The 22766-nt window shown below is 40.2% G+C and overlaps 1 protein-coding gene across 2 annotated transcripts in view; it reads right to left on the bottom strand.

The window, feature by feature from the left end:
* Positions 1-22766, bottom strand: part of LOC122806395 (receptor-type tyrosine-protein phosphatase U-like) — a 1549454-nt gene that overhangs the window by 508525 nt on the left and 1018163 nt on the right. For both annotated transcript variants that reach the window (XM_044076762.1, XM_044076771.1), the window contains one exon: positions 20234-20307. In XM_044076762.1, the coding sequence (XP_043932697.1) occupies positions 20234-20307 (74 nt within the window). The remainder of the gene's footprint in view (positions 1-20233; positions 20308-22766) is intronic.

Here is a 22766-nt window from a genome sequence, read left to right as displayed (position 1 = left end):
CTTACAGAATGCAGTAAGGTACTTACTAAAACGTTTATTTCTCTCTGTTCTACATCTTAGGAGTAGCTACAAAAGCACCAGTGCTTTTCATAATATAACGATAGTGCTATTACATTGCAGTTGGACTTCACTATAGAATTTTATTTCCTAAGAAAAGCTCATAAACGTAAGCATATACATAATTTGTTAAATAAATACAAAAGAATTTACAGAGCAGATGCAATGTAGCAAATCTTGACCACTACAGACTGAACTTTGTACATGCATAGTTTAGCAGCAGCTCTTTCTGCAAACTGCTGTTCTTTGTTCTAAGTGTTTGACGCACAAACGTCCAAGTTCAAACTACACATCCGCATGTTATTTATACTGAAAGAGGAAGCAGCCTTGCCCTTATCAAGCTGCCCACTATAAAATAGTTTTCGGAGCTTTCTATGTTATTTAACCTTTTTAATTATACAAGGTATTTATTATTATGTCTACAATCTTTGGCAGTCATCAGTTGAACTGCTTCTGTTTTTCTAGCAAAATCATTCCCAAAAGGTAGACATTTATGCCAAGTTTGTAAAACTTTGTTTTTCCTTTGTTATCACACCTTACCAGTCAAGGCCTTCAGATGATAATCTTTGTACAGTAAAACTCATGAATCACTTCTGCCATCTTGGACCTAACTCTTTGAAATATCGCAGTTCCTCTTCCTCTGGCACCAGCAAAACATTCTGAAATCTCACTGTAACACTGGCAACATCCATTTACTAAGAAGTCTTATTTGAATTACAAAATACTATCCAGTCACTGAGGCATAATTGCCAATGTAACCTCAGCTGTTTTGTTTTAACTATATATTCTCAGCAAGACAACCCAACCAATTAAATAAAAGCTTATTTTCAATCTGAGCCTGTCTTAACTGTGCCTTAGTCAGTGCTCTGGAACCACTGGTAATTAATTGGATGCCCCTCTTACAGTGACACTCATATCATCCTACACCACATTGGCTGGCATTCACTTACAATGTAACTGACTTTATGATACCATAATAATAAAGAGATGGAGAATGAAAACTTTTCTTTTGATTGCAATTTCACTCTGTTTTTCTCAAGGTATTTTCTCAAAATCATAGACATATGTGATAATTCTGGAACAAACCTGGACTAATACTGGAGGTTGCCAGGCAAATTTAGCAACATATGTTTTTCAAGATGGTTGTTTCCATTTGGAGTAATGATCTTACCTTTTCTTGAAGCAGTTGAATACCTTCTCTTGTCAAGACATGTTCTATATTTGATACTGCTCACACATCTGCCACATTTCTTTGTTCAGTCTGAGATTTTGTTTTTTGTTTCATCCTTTCAAGCAACTATTTAGTCCCGCATGATAATCCAGTTTAGTGTCACCCCAAACCAGTATATCATCACTAATGATTACAGCAACTTCCAGGCTATATACAATTTGCACCACTGCTTTTTAAATGTCCCCCGGTGCAGAAGAAATACCAATTCACATTTTATTTGTATCTCTCTAATGACATATTAAGCATACATAGCTTTAAATTGTCTGGATCAAGTTTGATCTGTAAGAAGCTTATGTTAGCCTGAAGCTCTGAGAAATATTCACCTCTTGGCATTACGGACACAGCTTCTTCAACAGTCTTAAATGACTAATGACACTCATAAAACTGCTTTATCAAATATTATGGATCTATACAGAGTCTAATATTGTATGGGTTACTTACAGCAATAAAACTGCTCATCTGTGGAGTTGCTTCTGCTTGTCTCACTGTCTTACATATTTGTTCCATATACTTCAATTCATTTAAGGCTCCTTGTCTTAATGCAGCTGGAACTTTCCTTATTGTATGAACAACTGGTGAAATCTTTAGATTTAACTTAATGCTGTTTTGTGTGCCACACATACAAGGTGTGTGAACAAATCAGCATAAAATGTACAAAAATAATTTTTATCTTCTGGCAACTTTTCTTTATTTATATCAGTCTTTATTGTGGTACTGTTTCTATATTTCTTATCAAAACATTGTTATTTTGCCCTCAATTACTGAGCAATTGTTCTACTGAACTATGTATCGCAAATGTTTTGACTATCAGCTTTGTGAATATGCAAATCATATCTGTCTTCATGATTGTGAAAATCATGCCTTGCTTGAATACAAAATGTTTACCTACACTACCTTCATACTGTTCACTACAACACTGAGACTGCCTCTGTATGTCTATATAACATAATCGAACTTTTAAAAGTTGGAACGTCATATGGTCAACACAGACACAGAGGTCCTTAACAGTAACCTGCCCAAGCAACAAGGACCACTGAAGCTGAAATGCAAACACCAGTCACAACCAAAATGTCACATATCTCACAACACCAGTGTGCCACCGAACAACAGCCCCTAAGGCAAGACAATGTACCCAATACTTTAGTCATAGGTGACTCTATAGTCAGGCACACTGATGTCCCACTCACCAGGCTGAACAAGGAGAAAATTACAGCCAACTGACTGTTGGGTGCCAGGATCCACCACATAACGCATGCACTCAAGGCACTCCACAAAAAGTACAAATATGACTCTGTCATTGTCCACGTTGGAGTGAATGACTTGAGACGTACCTCCCTGGACTACATGAAAAGAGACATGGAAGAGCTCATGGATCATGTGGTCCAGGCAGATATGACCCTAGCCATGAGTAGCATCCTGCCTTCGCCCAGAATGATACCACAGTATAAGGACAAAATGAATGACTTCAACAATTAGCTAAGCTTCTGGTGTCATTCAAAGGGGATCCAGTATCTGTCTGCCTCGGATGACATGATCGACAGACCACGATGCTTTGCCAGAGATGGTCTGCACCTGTCACCCCTGGGATTCAGGTTAGTAGCTAAGGCTCTTGCCATCCCATAGTGCATTTTTAAGCAAAGTTCAAAAGACAAAACCACCACTGTAACAGGTACAAGCATGCAAAGTTTGAAGGTAATGCTACTAAATGCTAGAAGTCTAAACCTTAAAATGCACTCTCTCGAGGCACTCCTAAAAATGGAGAACATTGATATCTGTGCAGTAACTGAGACCTGGTTCAAGACTCTAGAGAGCACCCCTGCAATACCAGGCTACAACTCTTACCACACTTTTCAGCCACCAAATCAGGACCAAAACACTAAAGGTGGAGGAGTGTCCATATTTACCAAGGATATTCATACCACCAGGCTAGTTGCCCAACACAATGCGTATGAAAATCTCCAGGTGCAACTAACACTAGATAAGACTGCAATCCATATTGTAGCTTACTACAGATCCCCCACCCTGCCCCAAGATTCTCACTACACCTTTCTAAACATACTGGAAAATATTAAGATACAACCAAACACCCTAATACTGGGTGATTTCAACTACCCACCCATTAACTGGGAAAACTACTCGTGTACCAACACCTTTGCCCAACGGTTCTTGGAAGTCAGAAATTCCAATGCTCTGGATCAACTAATCCATAGTCCCATCAGGGGCTCCAATATCCCAGACCTGGTCATTACCAACATGGGAAATCGATGCTCCCCACCTATGGTCACCGCCTCGTTGGTCAGGTCTGACCATAAGCTAATCACCCTTGACATCCAAATCCCTCCCTCACCCTCCAGTAAGGAAACCTCTGTAAAAAACTTCTCCAAAGCCAACTTCATGTTACTCAAGTCAGAAGTGACAAACTTCATGACACCCATGCACATAGGAACTGAAAGTTTGACTGCCGAATCCTACACTAAGGCACTGTATGAGCACATCCACTCATGAATGAATCGTGCCATACCAAATAGAGCCAAGACGCTCTCCTCCAAAAAAGAAATCAATGTGGTGGTCCCCTGCCATAAACAAAATTTACAACAAAAGAAAAACTGTTGCAGAAAAGAAGAAAATCCCACAATGCAAAAAACGTCCTTGCCAGCATCAGTAAGAAGTTGAGATCTCTCACAAAATCCTCCAAAGCTAGTTACGAAAATAAAATTGCCAAAGATTCCAAAGACAACCACAAGGCATTCTATAGTTATGTCAAGAATCTAAATGGCAATGCTCAGATCTGCTCAACAGAATGGCATTAAATATACTGATCCCAAAGATTTTGCCAATATCCTGGCAGATCGATTCAGTGCCAACTTCACCCCCCTCTCACCCCCTAAACGTCCCATCCAAGAAGGTCAAGGGTCTCATCAATCTGTCCTATGCTGCCCGACTGAAAGAACTCAGCTCTATTCAGTATGCTGCCCAGCCTGACAACTTCACCAGCAATACAAGGCCATAGGCCATTGCAATTTGAGAGGCCATGTCAATGTTAATGCAAAAAAAAAAGATCCACCAGAGCAACAAGGAGAAACACCTGAAAACCTCTACAAACCGACGACGTGCTGCTGGGAAGATAGGATCACCCACCCAAAGACCCACATGCTGTCTAAATAAAAAGTATATATGTGTGAGGCAGACACTGGCACTGGCCCTGTCAAAGAAATCTTGACCAATGGATGGATGGGGAGATAGAGAGATATATACCCATTTCTCACCTGGTGTCACTGCTCACAGCAGCAAAAAAAAAATGGGTATAGTTAGTTCCCTATGGGTGGGGGTGTGTTACAAAACTATGGGCTAGGCTTGTAAATGCCCTCGGGCAGATAGCCTAGTATGAACCTATGAACCTATGAACCTATCTCAATACCGAAAGACTGCCAAATTCTGGCAATAATGGCCACACAGGTAAATACCACACTCTCCAAAGCTAAGAATACAGCATCCATGGGACCAGATAATATCCCGGGCTGTGTACTATATGAACTAAAAAATGAACTGCCACCTCACTTAAGTGTTATGTTTAATCATAACCTCACCTCAGGCTTCATGCCCACTGAGTGGCACACATCTACAGTTATCCCACTCCACAAAGGAGGATCCATCTTGGTTCCTGGGAACTACCACCCCATCTGTCTGATGAGCCTGATCTACTAGGCCGTGGAACATATTATCATAGAACTTATAAACAAAGACATTGGCAACCTTCAAACACTGGACCCCACCCAGTTTGGGTTCATGAAGGGCTGATCTTGTCTTCTGAACCTGATTGACTTCTTCGAATCAGTCTGCAGAGCTGTGGACAAGGATAAGGCAGTCCACACAGCCTATCTGGGCCTTGCCAAGGACTTTGACACCATCCCTCACTCTGGAATCATAGATAAAGCTACTAAGCTGGGCATTAATCCCTATGTCACTCAATGGATTGTCAACTGGCTTACTGATAGAACCTACACTGTAAAATCAGATGACTCCAAATCCAGCTCCAGACAAGTGACAAGTAGAGTACCTCAGGGTTCAGTCCTGGGACCGGTCTTGTTTGGCATCTACTTCTCTGAAGTACAGGCCAACACTAAGGGACTCTGGCTAACAAAGTTCGCAGATGACTGCAAACTGGGAGCCATTATTGAATCCCCAAATGATATGGATATTCTACAAAAGGGGCTTACAGAAACAGATGCTTGGTGCCAGAGCCATGGGCTCAAGCTCAATGCCAAGAATTGTATAGTTATCCCCTTTAGGAAAAAACATGTACCCATGAATTACCACATAGGTGGCAGTACACTGAACACCAAAAGTGTGATAAGAGACTTAGGGACACAGGTGGACAGTGGTCACCTTCGATAACCACATCACCACAACAGTCAGGAAATCCTTCTATGTGGCACACCTAATCACTAAGGGCTTTTCATCCAGAAAAAATGAGGTCATTGTCCTACTGTACTCATCCCTTATTAGACCCATTATAGAATCCAATGCCCCACTTGCTATGTACCTCTCAAAACATCTGCAACAGGAAAGGCTGCAGAAATACCTCATTAAAAGAATAACAGGCCTAAAGCAGATGCCCTATGCTGACCATCTAAAAAAACTCAAGCTATACTCTGTCGCATATCGTCTACTCAGAGGCAATCTCCTTCCAACAAACTCTAATACATGTGAGAGATGCAGTTACACAGCCAAACTGGAGGCAGAGCTCTCTCAAGCCAAGACTGGCACAGTCAGTCAGGAGGAAAAGGTAACCACTCACACCACAAATCCAGTCTCACACAGACCTATTGCATCTGCATACCCAACACATAAACACACAAAAACATACTCAGAGGCTCTAAATAAAAATCTGCCTAAACAGCAAAGACCTCCTAAGCAGATATCCAAGCAACAGCCACCCTGCAACAGTACCCACGAATCACATATCTCACAAAATCAGTGTGCCTCACAGTCACAGCCCTTAAGGCCAAACAACACACCAAATACACTTGTTATAGGGGACTCTATTGTCCAACACACTGACATCTCGCTCACCAGAATGAACAAGGAGAAGGTCACTGTAAGCTGCCTGTTGGGTGCCAGGATCCGCCACATAACGCAAGCACTCAGGTCACTCCAAAGCAAGTACAAGTATGACTCTGTCATTGTTCATGCTGGTGTGAATGACCTGAAACGTACCTCCCTGAACTACATGAAAAGAGACATAGAGGAGCTCTCTGACCATGTAGCCCAGGCTGGTATGACCCTGACCTTGAGTAGCATCTTGCCCTCACCAAGAATGATGCCACAGTATAAAGACAAACTGGCTAAAGTATTGGTGTCATTCAAAAGGGATCCAGTGTCTGTCAGCCTGAGATGACATGCTCGACAAGCTACGTTTCTTCGCTAGGGACGGCTTGCACCTGTCACCCTTAGGCTTTTGTATACTGGCCAAGGCTCTTGACACCCCCATAGTGCCATTTTTAGGCAAGGCTCAAAGGACAAAGCCACCTCCATAGGCGACCCAAGGATAAAAAAACTCAAGGTAATGCTAATTAATGCCAGAAGTCTAAACCTCAAGATGCACGCACTCGAGGCTCTCCTCAGTATGGAGAAAATCGATGTCTGTGCAGTAACAGAAACCTGGTTCAAGGCTCCTGAGAGCACCCCAGCACTACCAGGTTATAACTCATACCATGCGTTTCGGCCCCAAAACTCGGACCGAAGCACAAAAGGAGGGGGAGTATCTATATTCATCAAAGATACCTACACCTCCAGGTTAGTGGCACTGCACGAAGCATCGGAAACCATCCATGTGCAGCTAACAGCAGGCAAAACTGCCTTTCAGTTTGTAGCCTGCTACAGAACACCCTCCCTATTACAGGAAACCCACTTGGCATTCCTGAGAACACTGAAGAATATGAAGGTCTCTCCAAACACTATGCTATTGGGTGACTTCAACTACCCAAGCATTGACTGGGAAAACTACTCAAGCCCAAACACCCTCGCGCAATGGTTCCTTGAATTTATAAACTCTAACGCAATAGAACAACTGGTCACCACTCACAAGAGGGAACAACATATTGGACCTGGTCATCACCAACATAGGGACTCTATGTTCCACACCAGAGGTAAACCCCTCATTGGTAAGATCAGACCATAAACAAATTTCCCTGGACATCCATATCCCGTCCCCACCCCCAGCCAAGGAAATCACTGTAAAAAATTGCTCAAAAGCCAACTTTGCACTTCTCAAGACGGAAGTGGAATCCTTCAAAGCCCCTGGGCCAGAGGATAATACAGCCCAATCCGCAGAATCCTTTACAAATGCATTCTATGAGCACCTGCAGGAATGCATGGATCGTGCTATCCCAAATAAAACCAAGACTCACTCCTCCAAAAACAGGAGACCAGTCTGGTGGACCCCAGCCATAAATAAGCTATACAACAGAAGGAGGAAGCTACTACATGAGAGAGCAAAATCCCAAAAAGGGAAGGCATCTCTGATCAGTATTAGCAAGAAACGTCGATCCCTCATAAAATCATCAAAGGCCAGCTTCGAAAGAAAAATTGCCCTAGACACTAAAGATAATCACAAGGCCTACTTTAGTTATGTCAGGAACATGGGCGGAAACTCCCAGATATGCTCTGAATTGTTACATAATGGTACAAAATATACTGAACCTACAGACATAGCCAACATCCTGGCAGACAGATTCAGCACAACCCCCCCCTTCCCCCCCCAAAGGAGCAAATGCCTATCCCAACTGAATGTAACCTCCCTGACATCACAGATGCACAGGTGAAAGCTGCCCTCTCCAAAGCAAAAAACACAGCATCTATGGGACCGGACGGTGTCCCAGGTTGCATCTTACATGAGCTCCAAGAAGAACTGAACCCTCACATTATGTCACTGTTCAAACTTAGCCTTACTACAGGATATGTGCCCAAAGAATGGCGTACAGCTACAGTGGTCCCACTCCACAAAGGTGGTGCCACAATGGACCCCGGAAACTATTGCCCCATAAGCCTGACTAATCTGTTCTGTAAAGCTATGGAATGTATTATCATGGAACTCATAAACAAAGACATTGGGAGCCTCCAGACACTGGACCCTACCCAATTTGGCTTTGTTAAGGGCAGATCTTGCCTCTTAAACCTAGTTGATTTCTTTGAAACAGTTACTAAAGCCATAGATGAGGGCAAGGTAGTCCACACAGCCTATCTGAACCTCGCAAAAGCCTTCGACACAATACCCCACTCGGGCATCATAAATAAGCTTACCAGCTTAAATATCAACCCCTATATCACAAGATGGGTTGCAAACTGGCTCAGAGATAGAACCCACATGGTCAGACTCACAGGTGCCATGTCCGAATCCAAACCAGTTACAAGTGGTGTCCCACAGGGCTCAGTTCTGGGACCTCTCTTGTTCGGTATATACTTCTCTGAGGTTCAGGCTAACACAGGGGGATTATGGCTGACAAAGTTCGCAGATGACTGTAAACTGGGGGCCATAATCGAATCTCCAGCTGACACAAGCATCCTCCAAAAGGGTCTCACAGAGATGGATGCTTGGTGCCAGAGCCATGGCCTCAAGCTAAATGATAAAAAGTGCATAGTCATCCCCTTTGGGAAAAACAAGGTGCCCACAAATTACCACATAGGTGGTAATCCATTAAGTACGGAAGAAGTAATTAGAGATTTGGGGACCAACATAGATAGTAATCTCTCCTTTGATAATCACATTGCCAAAGTGGTTAGAAAGACCTTCTATATAGCCCACCTTATCACAAAAGGGTTTGCATCTAGATCAAGAGAGATCATTGTGCCCCTCTACTCGTCACTCATCAGGCCCATAATTGAATACAATGTCCCTTTAGGAATGTACCTTACCCGGCACCTGCAGCAACTGGAGAGACCCCAAAAGTACCTCACCAAGAGGATCATGGGCTACAAACAGATGTCCTATGCAGCTCGACTAAAGAAACTCCAGCTCTACTCAGTTGCTTACCACCTACTCAGAGGCGATCTATGCCTGATGTACAAAGCCATGTCAAACCCAGAATTAATGGACATGCTCCACCTCAAAAAATCCAAGTCCCTTAGAGATACACGCTCCAGGGACCTAAACCTCAGCACAAAAATAAATAGGACATGCTGGAGGGACAGATTAATTTCCCAGAGGCTCCCCTCACTCTGGAATAGAATCCCAATTCATATTAGACACAGCCCCTCGCTGACCCTCTTCAAGCCAAATCTGGACATGTGGATGGGGAATCGCAAATTCACCCCTGGGATCTCTTCTGTGTCCCTGCTAGACAGAGGCACAGCAAACTAATCTTAAAGGGTACCTTCTGTGACCTAATTTACAGAGGCACAGTAGACTAATCTAATAGGGAGACGGAAGCCAAATACACTCTGGCTAGGCTTATAAATGCCCTAGGGCAGATAGCCTAGTATCTTCCTATGAACCTATGAACCTATGAATCTCTGCTTAACATACAAGGCCATGTCAAACCCAGAGCTGTTGGACATGCTACACTTAAAGAAATCCCAATCCCTCAGAGCCACACATTCCAGGGGTCTAAACCTTGTCATCACAATGAACAAAACACAGTGGAGGGATAGGTTCCTGACCCAGAGACTCCCCAGTCTCTGGAATAGGCCGGTCATACATGTTAAGCAGAGCACCTCTTTGGCCCTCTTCAAAAGGAACCTTGACGACTGGATGGGAGATAGGAAATTCACCCTGGAGATCATGTCAGTTGCCCTGCTAGACAGAGGTCCAGGGAAGTAAATATTGTGGAAAGAAATAGCCAGGGAATTGTTATGGCTAGGCTTGTATAGGCCCTAGGGCCAATAGCCTAGTACCGACCTATGAACCTATCAACCATATGATCAAACTTTAAAAAGTTCAAAAATGTAATAAAAAAAAACAAAGAAAAAAACCTACCTGAATGGTTTAAGCAGGGGGGCAAGCCCCCCCTGCAGCCCCCACCCCCCACTCTTTAAATACACCAACTCTGAGATCGCACTACAGTGCAGAAAATGGAAATCTTCTCATTCTGCACTGTGCAGAGATCTCCGCTGAAACGTTCGAACTTTTAAAAGTTCAATCATATGGTGTTGACCATATGACGTTCAAACTTTTAAGAGTTCGACAGTGTGATACAGGCACCCTGTGCATACCACGTATATGTTTATTTATATCCCACTGTTCACAAGCAACTCTTCCCTGTATTAGATCTTAGCAGTGACATAATCTGCAATAAAATATTCCAAGCTCCATGTCTGTAAATACAGCACTTTTTGCCCTTTTGATATTAACCAGTAGCATGTATGAGTCTGTAATGTGGCACTTGAGCATTTTTGTGCCTTGCACACCCAAAATCACTGATTATATACTTTCTGTCAATAAATTGCACTACTATCAAGCCTAAAATTATTATTATTATTCTTTTGTCATTAATGCCTTATTTCTTTAGTCCAATTATTCATTTTTCTGTAGCATTCATGCACTTTTATATTGTCTGTAATCACAATAGGTACTCCACAATCATCTATGGGATTCAAATAACTCTGTCTCTTCCTCAGACCCATATGTCTGCTTGCCTCATTTTTCTTCCAAAACACTATTGTAGCCACTTTGCTTCATGCATCTTTGAGGAATGCTCCAATAAACCACATAGTATGCATGAATTCTTCATCACTGGACAATATGGGCAACACAATTTTAATATAATTTGCAACAATTTGGTTACAGGACATAACATACCCCTTCATGAACCAGGAACAACAGCACAAGTTAAAAATTTCATATCAATTGTTATACTGTGTCATTAATAAACAATTTCTAAACCACCTGCTACAAAACAATCTACTACAACCTACTCAGCTTAGTTTCTGACTTGGATGCAGTACTGAAGCTGCCCTACTGATATTCATAACCACTGTTAATCAACAAAAACTCAAGGAAACCTGGTAGTTCACAATTTTTGACCATCTAAGGCTTTTGATACAGTGTCACATCAGCTACTTCTACAATTAAAAACACTAGGTATCAGTGAATATACTATCAAAGAGATAAGCAGTTACCTAACTAATAGATCAGTCTGTAAAATGGCAACACACATACTGCTCCTTTAGAACAATCACAGTGGAGTGCCATAGTGATCCATTCTTGGTTAACTTCTAGTCAATACATTCACAAAAGTGTGACAAACTCTTCCCTTTCTCAATGCACAAATGACTCATCTATCAGGAAAACCAATTACTCAACTCCAACATTCTTCACAAGGATCATTTCACAGGATTGAAAAATATCTAATAAAACCTCAGCTAACACTTATAGGTTCATAGGTAAATACTAGGCTAGCTGCCCTTGTAGGCCATTTTAAGCCTAGCTACTTTCCCTTTCTGTGCTAGGATTAACCTATCCCATTTGGTTAGAGATTGGCTTTACCCATCCTATGGTCTATAATTATATATTACCCCAAAGAGAATAACTGGAATTAGTCCATAGATAATTTGAGGGCACCCATTCATGAGATAAAGCATTTAGAAGCTGTCTATATCTATTAGTAGTACAGGAGGCAGTGCTGGGGTAAATTTTCTGTTTCCCATCCATATATCCAAATTGTGCTTGAATATGGACTTTGATGAACTTTGTTTTATGTGGATGGGGAGTCTGTTCCAGAGCAGCACTATCCTCTGTGAGATATATCTGTCCCTCCACACTGTTCTGTTGATGTTGCAGAAGAGGTTTGGATCCCTATACTGAGTATTTCAGATGTCATTTGACTAGCTGATATGCAGTAACTCCATCAGTACTGGGTCAGAGGATGTCTTGTGTGCCAGACACCGGTCACCTATTAGCAGTCTATAGGATACCAAGTTTAGTGACAATGTCATTACTAGAGCTAGACACAATCCCTTTCCCTATAAGGTGTGCAATATAGAATTACTTTCTTACAACAATGGACACATGCTGGTTAAAAGTTAGGTCCCCAAATCCTGAACAAGTGGGTCAGCTCTTAGAGGTGCATTGTCAATGTCATTGTTCCTTGGGGTAGATGACTTCCAAAATGATGCAGCAATCCATTTTTTTGGCATTTAGTTTCAGTCCATGATTTTGGTACCAATTATTTATTTGGGACTAACCTTCCTGAAGGATGGCTGAGTCATTTGGGGATTCAATGTCTGCTCCTAACTTGTGGCCATTTGCAAACATAGGTAGTATACTGTCTGTCTACACCTTTGCTAACCTTCATGCAGACCAGGCTAGTTCTGCTCTGATTGTTCCTATTGTCACTGGCTAGCTGTTTTGTATCTGGTTCTACCCGCTCCATTTATCCTCGCTATGCTCGTGCTCACTCTGCTCTCCTACCCTACCCTCATTCCCACCCACTCCAGCATACACTATATTTATATTCCATCCCCTCTGACTACACCTCCTTTCCCCTCAAAACTTCCTCCCCTATCATCCATTCTTATTTCAGTCTTCTGTAGAGCTATAGCTTGCTATCACTTCACTTCCTTCAATAAATCAGTCTCTCTTCCCATGACACTATGTCCCCAAACCTAAGAGTTTCTAACAGCCTCCTACTGATTATTCTAATCACTCCCCTCCTGTATATTACCTCCATTGCTACCTCTTATCAATGTTTCTGACATGCAGACACTTCTCAGCTACTATTACTTACCCTCTAATGTGCCACTCTGACACCTACTCCTTCCAAATAGCCTCATCACTTTTTCATTTCTCTGACTATACACTACATACAATAAAGATATTCCAAATATCCCCACTCCCCCTCAACACCAAAACAAAAAAAACAAACACCTACATTATGACCTCCATATTTATCCTAGATTACTCTTCCTACAGTTCTATTGTCTGGTGACATTCATCCCAACCTCGGACCCGACATCATCTCCTGTCTCTCTACATTCTCCTCTCACCCCCATTCTCCACACCTAACATAACTTCACAGACTTTCAAATCCACATCTATCATAAACCTATATATTCTATGAACCTCCAAAGTATCATGAAAAAAATCTCCCCCTTTCATGTCTGGATCTCCCTACCCACCCCAGATATTCTCACCCACTCTGAAGCCTGGCTTAAGCCTCACATATCCGACTCTGAATTTCTTCGTCCAGGCTATAACATCTTCCGTCAACAAAGACTAGACAAGAAAGGCAGAGGTGTTGCTATTCTCTTCTCCGATCTGATCTCCTTCTACCCACTCTCGATCTTTCCTCCAAATGTCCACCCTGCTGAAATACTCATTGTCAAATGTAAACTTAACAATTGTAAGAAACTAGCTATTGCATCGATTTACATCCTTCCAGGAACAACAACCCTATCATAGAACACCTTCTCCCCTGGATCTCTCAGACCATCTCCTATGAAACAGTGAGCTTGGGTGATGTTAACCTTGATTGGAGTGCCCTTAATGCCAATTCCCCTAACACCTCAATTAACCTGCATAGCTTCACACAGCTAATCACCACCCCAACTCATCTTAATATTAACTCCAACACTGGCTCCACCATAGACTGGGTCCTCACTTCTAACCCCAGCCTCTATCACATCCTCTCCACCCTACCTGATAGCCTAAGTGACCATTCCTACCTCTGCACTTCGACACTCCCTCCAACTACACAAACTTCAGCAATACAAGGACTGCCGTATACTCTCTAATTTTAACCCAGATACCTTTAATGACTTACTGTCCTCAACTAATTGGTCCCTTCTTCATAACCTTCCCCTGAAGGAGGCAGTCATGATGTTTAACACTATCTTTCTAGACATACTTAACTACCTGCCCCCATTAGAAAAATAAGAATCAAAAGTCATTACGCTCCCTGGTTAACAAAAAGGACTCAAAACTTTATTAACAAGAGAGACTGTGCATGGAAAAAAAATGGAAAAAAATCCAATTCTTCCACTGATCTTCAAACTTATAGAGATCTTTGTAATCTAGCCAAAAAAAGATCACCCACTAAGCAATCCTCACTCCAGTCCTCAGAAATTCTGGCAATCCATTAAAAACTACTGCATCCTGGAATTCCTTCAGCACCCAACCCCTGCCCCAATAGCTCTCCTACTGATACTGTTACCTTTCCAAATCCCTTCTTTACAGCCTCTATCCAGAAAATAACCAAATATTACACTACCTACCCCACCTCCCCTCCATCTACTCAAACAACCACTTTTTCCTTGAAACCCATCCCTACAACCTATATCAAATCACTTCTTACCAAATTTAAACCTTTTTTCTCCATCAGCCAACAACCTTCTGCTTCAATTCCTTAAAATTGCTGCAAATTCTATTGCCAACCCCATCTCCATATTACTAAATAGATCCATCAAGGAAAACATAGTACCCAACATCTGGAAGAAGTTTTACATGATACCCCTTCACAAAGTTGTTATCTCAACTGATCCCTCAAATTTCAGGCCAATTGCTATTCTAGCTCCCCTATCAAAAATTCTGGAAAAATGTATCCACAAACAGCTCCTCGATCAACTTCTGCAAGAAAATCTCCTTACACCTACACAGCATGGTTTTCACCCAAAATGCAGTACAGCTACTGCTCTGACCTCTTTCACAAATTGTATTGCTAACTTTCATGATAATATTAAATTAGTCTCCTGCGTGTTTCTTGACCTATCCAAAGCCTTTGACACAGTTTCCCACAAACTACTTCTATCCAGGTTAACTACCTTTAATGTCTCCAACTCTGCTCTTTCTTGCTTCTCCAACTATCTCACCAATAGATTCCAAGCAGTTAAATGGAAATATAGCTTTTCTACATTCCTACCAGTAAAAACATGGGTACCCCAAGGCTCCATTCTCGGACCCCTATTATCTTTATTAATTATCTTCAAGCTTCCTCTCCACTCCTGCATAATACAATATGCTGATGATTTCACAATCATCTCATGTTCTAACAATATCTCCCATCTTCACATCCTCACCCAAGAATCTCTGCACTCAATTGAAAAATGGCTTACTTCCAACCAACTTCTATTAACCCCAAAGAAAACCAAACTTCTCCTATTCCTCCCTAAATCTCTCCAACACCATAAAGCTTCCTTTACTGTCTCCTCCCTAAAAACATTATCATCTTTATTGAAACTCACACAAAACTCCTAAGAGGCATTATTGATGCCCAGCAAAAGTTTGATCTCCTTACTCACCAGTGTATTAAAATGACTCATCAAAGCTTAGGCATGCTCTATAGGCATATAAAATACTTCACAAATGCTGCTAGGTTGCCTGTAGCACAAGCCTTCTTACTCCCCACCCTACACTATGCAGCCCCTATCCTTACTCGCCTCCAATCCAACCTTCTGTCTAAATTAAAACTCACCTATAATAAAACTGCTAGATTTGTCTTCAACTACTCCTACAACTCTCTCCACTACCTTGCCTTGAAAAACCTGCAGTGGCTAGAATTTCATTATCAGTTCCTACTACCCCAACTTCTTATGACTCATTCTGTCTTATATGAGCCATCCTTCTGCCAATCTCTCTCTCTCTCTTCCCTTATACACCCCTACTCTCCCAACTGTGTCCTCCATAGCTCTCAACAGCATTTCCTGTAGGCATATGCACCCAGTAAAAACATTGGCAAACTCCTTTACAGTTACTCAGTAGCAAAAACCTGGAATAAACTACCATTCTGTTAGATCAATCCCGAACCCTTACTCCTTTAAAACAGCTGTAAGTGGTACCCTTTGTAAATTGGAGTCATGCCTATGCAATCACCCAACATAACCCTATCTTCCCCTCCTCTGTATCCTCCACCAATACCTCTATTGCAACCATCTCGGCTCTCTCTCTAATAACATATCATTTTTTGTTTCTAAGCCTACTGCCCTGTAGACTGGGATGGTGAACTGTGACTTAGGATTACCTTCTGTATATAGTGTATATATGTATATAAATGTGTGTGTGTGTGTATATATATATATATATATATATATATATATATATATATATATATATATATATATAGATGTGTGTGTGTATGTGTGTGTATATGTATGTATGTATATGTATGTGTGATGTATGTATATGTACGTGTATGTGTATATATATATATATATATATATATATATATATATATATATATATACAAAACCCACATAAAATCCAGCACTCCAAAAAGATAAATCCAAGCCAAGGTGTAAAGAAGTTTATTAGGCTAACCGCCCAACTAGAATGCTCACAGCGTCCTCAGTGTGTATCATAATGCAACAAGGACCCGGATTTAAATACGCAAACATCTATTGTGTGGCTAAATTTAAAGTTACAATAACCCTTAAATATTCAATAGTTTTTACATATTCGTGTTACTTGACTATTCATATAATTTATTAATGCACTTACAAAAATCTTACTAGCATGCTATCTATATCATGTACAATGGTTACGAAATCTAGGACTTTTGATCGAAAGATCAAAAGTCTAAATCCATAATTACTGAACACACTTTAATGAAAGCGCTTTCACCAAAAAAGCACTTTTTTTAAAGTATGTTAAAAAAAACATACATTAAACCTACTGCTATGCAGGGGGGGCACGCCCCCTGCACACCCCATTTGGGGGACTGCACCCCCACACCCCTACTTTAATATTCTCACTCCGAGGATGCACTACAGTGGGGAAAAGGGAATTTTCCCTTATCCGCACCATAGTATGACCGGCACAACAAGCATACTTATCCAAAAGTGCTGCTTCGGTGAACAGCACATTCGGTTAAGTATGCTCGGTGATTTATGTTTCGGTGGAAAGTGCAGTCGGGGATCTGTACGGATCCCATATATATATATATATATATATATATATATATGTATGTATAAAACATTTTTTTTTTTTGCATGTCTGTGACCCTCTTTTTAGTTGATCTTTCTTTGTACAGTATCTATTTAAATTTCTTCTCGGGCCTCTGCTGAAAAAGGGCTGCTGCCCAGTTGGACTAACCTGGTTAACAAATGTCAACTAAATAAATAAAAATAAAAATTAGTCAGCCAGAGCCCTTTGGTACTGGCTTTTACTTTCGAAATGAAGATGCCAAATAGGAGATTTCCCAGCACAGAACCCTAAAAGACTCTACTGGTGACTGGTCTCTTTGTGGCTGTAACTTCCCCTATTTTGATTTCCTGTATCCTATCTGCAAGTCAGATGGCAATCCAGTTGGTGACATAGGAGTTTATTCCCAGTTTATTTAGCTTTTCTACTAATATACAGTTTTGCCTTCAACCATTGCTCTGGTGACCTTATAAAAAAATAACAAAAAGCTAAGTTCATCCTGTTCACTCAACTAGGAACACACCCAGATGCTTTCAACATCACTACCACAAATACCCCCATCACTGAAAATGTATCATACACTAATCTACTAGGAATTATTATAAACCAACATCTGAAATGTGATCCTCATATACACTACATAACATCCAAATCAAACAAAAAGCTTGGAAGCTTATAAAGAACAAACCATACCTATCTGATGATGTATGTTACACCATACCCAGACCTAACAATAAAAACGGTTGAATCTGCAAAGCTATTTAACACTTGCTAAGCATTATAATCTAAACAAAACCAACTGCTAGTCATTAGCAAATATAATGGGGACTCACTGCAAAACTATGCAACTCTCTTCCAACAGACATCACAACTGAAGCAAATATTACAACTTATATACAAAATCTAAAACAATACCTACAAACAACAACAAACTGTTCATGCACAAAACAAAGCAAAACATATTAAGCAGAACAAACAAAACATGAACAATTATCTGAGCTGCTTCTACTAAAGCATATCTACTGACACTTCTACTCCCTGTCATCAAAATTTTGGTCAAATGTCTTCTAATTTCTCCAAAAAAGGAGTTTATATTGTATAATCCTGCAGTAAATTTACTGTAAGTTGTTCTACTTTACTGCTTCCAGTGTGTATTTGTGTCTAGTCATTTTGTGTAATATGTAAAATGTACTGTCTTTTTGGCATACTTGCATTACACTGCTTTTGCCACATATTTTTGCACATGGGCTGAGCCTAAAAATTGGTCCAGCTGGATCAGTACTTTCCCTCGGTACACAAAGCAAAATAAAATAAAATGTCCACATTTCTCTCCACCAAACAACTGACAAAACAATACTAAATAAGCAACCAACACAATCACTGCAATAACTAACATCATACTAAAGTATTTCACTTTTACTCATAAGCTACTACATCTGCATGTCAGTGCCCAAAACAACTGTAAAAAAGTGGAATTACTTTTGTAGAAATATTGCAAATATACATGCTTCATTTTATTTCCGTTAGCTTAGTTCATGTCTAGCATTTCTCTGTTAATTTCTATTGACTGTCTATGGCCTTATTTTGTATTTGATTAATGAAACATTGCTTGTTTCTAAGTGTGCAAAGAACAGCTTTATTCAGTTTCATGTTCATATTACAGTCAATGCACACATTTTTAAAACATACTCACATAAAATGATTGGGTAAAATGCTGCTGTACACAATCCCAAGATTAGAGTGACTCATACAAATTAACTGCCCTTTGTATAGGAACAGGACCACACACATATGGTCACATTCCCTCAATCTTGTTTTCCAGGGTTTTGCTCAAACTACACTGTGATGTGCAATTATCAGGATGTAGTTATTACACCAAGTAGGTTAGACTTATTCTGTCTGTGATAACATTCCAGCTGATTGCCTGTAACGTTAATCTGAATGACAGAGTATAACATCCATCCAGAAATATGCCTCAATACATGTGGAAAGAGTTTGCATGCCACAGCGGTACAGCGGTAGTGTTGTTACCTCACAGCAAGAGGTTCTCCTGTTCAATTCTCGGCTGGGCTTGGGAATGCCTTCTGTGCGGAGTCTGCATGTCCTCCCTGCAGTTGGGTAGCATTCAAAAGACATGCGTGCATAAATGAGCGTGCCTTCGTTGAAGGTTGGGCGTCGAGCTGGCACCTCGGCATTTCATAAAAATCTACTGTCAATCATTAACGGACCAGAGTTCCACTGTGGCGATCCCTTACTGGGAAAAGCTGAAAGACAAACAACAACAACATGTGGAGAGAGTTTCATTCATTCATCTTCCCTGTAGGCCTCTACTGCTACTCCTGCTCCCTGAAGATCTGTAGTCTTGGTCCCCAGCCTGCAGCTTGACTCCCACTAATCTTAGCCCCAGATTCACAGTGTAGTTCATAATTCACACATTTGTGAATTGAAGACTATATTGTGGAACCGTATTTGTATACTTACTATATACCCAGAGGAGTCCAGGTATGCATTTGAATATCTCTGTGCTTCACTGCATATGGTCACTTTAGGAATCATGCAAATCTTTGGTATGTGACTTGGAATGAGTACATGCCTGTGCAACTGTGGGCTGTGTTTCTGAATAGCACCCAGTCTTTACTTTAATAGGTGAGCCTGCTTCCAACTAGAAATATTCTGTCTTTAAGTGTGAGTTAACTTGAAGAGTTGCTCTACACCTGCATATTTAAACACTGCCGCTATTTCTTATTTATCTTGACAGTACTCCTTCCTCCCTCTTTTCCTAACCCTAAAATCATTACAGTCCAGTGGAAATGCATGTGCCTACTCTCCCATGCTAGCCATACATGATTATGTCCTAACATTCTTACATAAAAACATATAAACAAGATACTGAAAAAGAAAAAAGAAAATATCAAATCCTAAAATGTGTTGTTATTATTTATAAAATTTCAAATTGGTTCCAAACAGTTTATGTTGCCACTACCTACTACTTTACTTCAGCAACATCTTGATAAATAAATCATGCAAAATATCATGCTGCAATATTATATCATATTTCACTTTCTATGCAGTTTTAGGGAGTAAGCAGATCCTACCTGCATGGTCCTTTCTTATCAATGGAAACTCTGATTGTTTATTTGATGCATATGCAGTTTTTGCTTTTTGCTTCCTGTAAAAATGAAGACACAATGATAAGAATATGGTAACATTCTTTACAGCAGACCATGCAAACAATGTTACGGCACATGAAGAACTCCATAAATAATGCATTTCATTTAAAAATGTCATTTCTTGAGCATCTTTGAATGATTTGATAAAATACAATAATAATAACAACAATAAAAGACAATCTGCTGTACAACTGACTGCTGTAAGTGGTTCAGTAAAGCATTTATGACAACCAAATGTGAGAAGGAAATTAATGAAATAGCATATCAGTAGAAAGCAAGTACTGATTTTTGTTTCCGTTTTGCAGTACTTTGAGTATATGTATAAACCTGTTAAATTAGAAAACTGTATGCCAATATCTACATGTAGCTGAACAGAAAGTAGGTTAAAACAACTGTAGATGAAATATATCAAGTTAATTTCCACAGTTTTCACCTGCATACTGCGTGACTTTGAATAAGTGCCTTGCACAGGCATTTCCCAAGTCAAACCTGGGAACATACTTTTATGTCTAGTAGGCCTTACCTGTTTACTATACAGTAAAACTAAGAAGGTACTATTTCCTTCATGCTGTAATATACAATATTTAAATCCTGAAGTCACACAAATATTTTGACACCCATCAATTAAGCTACCTAGAAACTTGTTTCTTTATATCAGTTCCACAATTCTTCACAAGAGGACATTCAGAGCAAGTCAGTTTGTATTTTACAGTGGTTGTACAGTTACTATTAAGTCTGAATGAAATGCATCATCTTCAGTAATTAGCAATGTGTTGCCAATCCACTGGGCCGTGGTATATACATTTATGAATCATGTGTATAGTGAATTGTGAGAAAAACTTAAGACTACTGCCCAAGATTTGAATCATGTCTTTTCATGATATCATTTTGATGATGTTAACAGCTGTGCTACAAAGGCACCCTGCAATTACGTGCTTCCAAATATAATCTTTTTCTTCTGTAATGCAAAACCAGATACATAGATTACAAACAAATAATTATGTGCTACCAATACACAGACTTCTGCTTTAAATGGAATACAAAAATAACTACAGATTAAACATAAACAAGCAAAGATACCCTGAGTGACATGGAACATGAATGCCACAAAAAACGTGAAAGCAATAGTCCTAAATTATGGTATCAACGTGTTTTAGCATAATATAAAATGTGAGACAGGTACAATATACCTTTTGAGAATATTCTTTATTTGTACGTTCAGTCTATTTGATTGCCCTCCAGTTTGGTTAGTACACTGTAAGAAAAGGTCTTTTATCCTGGCTCTACTCAAAGATATAGAGGAAAGGGCACCAAGTTGCCTCAAAGATGTACTGAATGCTAAAGTTTTATCACTATCTTACTAGTTGCACCTTCCACCATTAATAACAGGGGTTGGTAGCAGCGGCAGCTCTCATTTCCATTGCGTCCTGATCTACCAGAAATTTGATTAATTGACCTTCCACTAGTGTGTCCAGACAGACACTCCTTTTAATGAATTTGCTTACAGCCCTCAAAAATGTCATATATGCACTAGTGCTGTTGTTTCATCATGCTAGCTATAGTTTCTTATAAGTCTCCCAGATCATGTCTGAAACTGACTATCTTTCTGGCCCACTCTGGAGAAGCTTGCAGAAACACTTAGCAGTTTTCAGATTTGGACAAGTACTGTGTCTTCTGTGTAAATTATATTTCACTCAGGTCACAACCACTAGTGACAGACTGCATGAATTAATGGTTTTCGCATTGGGAAACCAAACCTCCCTTGCATCTATTGCTCATTTCCTCTCTCCAGAGAAGGCACTGTTAATGTAGAAAGCATCTCCAGTTAATATCTTTATATATTTCCAACATATTTCATCCTTCTGCTAATTTTTTCTGGAATCTTTTGTCCTTAAAGTAACATTCTCAGTTTTACCATTTTTAGAATATCAGTAGAGGAACCAATTTACTTATTTCTTTATTTATTTTTATTTATGTGTTAACCAGGTGGGTGAGCTAGTTCTAGAAACCTCTTCAGTTAACTACATTTTATGACAATGGCTCCCTGTTATAGCCTACTTGAAAATGTTCCTGTGCTCTGACATCTTCATACATGGCTGGACTAATCCTAACCTAGTGAGTTTTCTTTCTGTTACTGAGATCATTGCTTATCCAGTTGATCACTGGCCTCCCTTGCTAAACTACCCCATTTTCAAAATTCAGTAAATCTACAGCTTCATTTATTATTTCCTTCTGAGCAACCTGAAGATGTTTTGTCTCAGTCACTACTCAGCTTTTCTACTTTGCCTGCAGGGAAGAAGCAGCACTTGTTTTAATTGTGGGTACTTCTCGTCTAAGAAACCGCAACACCTCCAGTCATCCATCTGTCTTCTCCTCATTAATTAGCACCTCTCAGGTCCTAAAATTAATCTTGTCTTCAGGTACTTCTACCACCCCTTTTGAAATTATGACAAAATCA

This window comes from Protopterus annectens, chromosome 1.part1, assembly GCF_019279795.1.
Source record: "Protopterus annectens isolate FY-2018-M chromosome 1.part1, PAN1.0, whole genome shotgun sequence".
In the NCBI taxonomy this organism is placed as follows: Eukaryota; Metazoa; Chordata; order Ceratodontiformes; family Protopteridae; genus Protopterus; species Protopterus annectens.
This window is presented reverse-complemented; position numbering and strand designations above follow the sequence as displayed.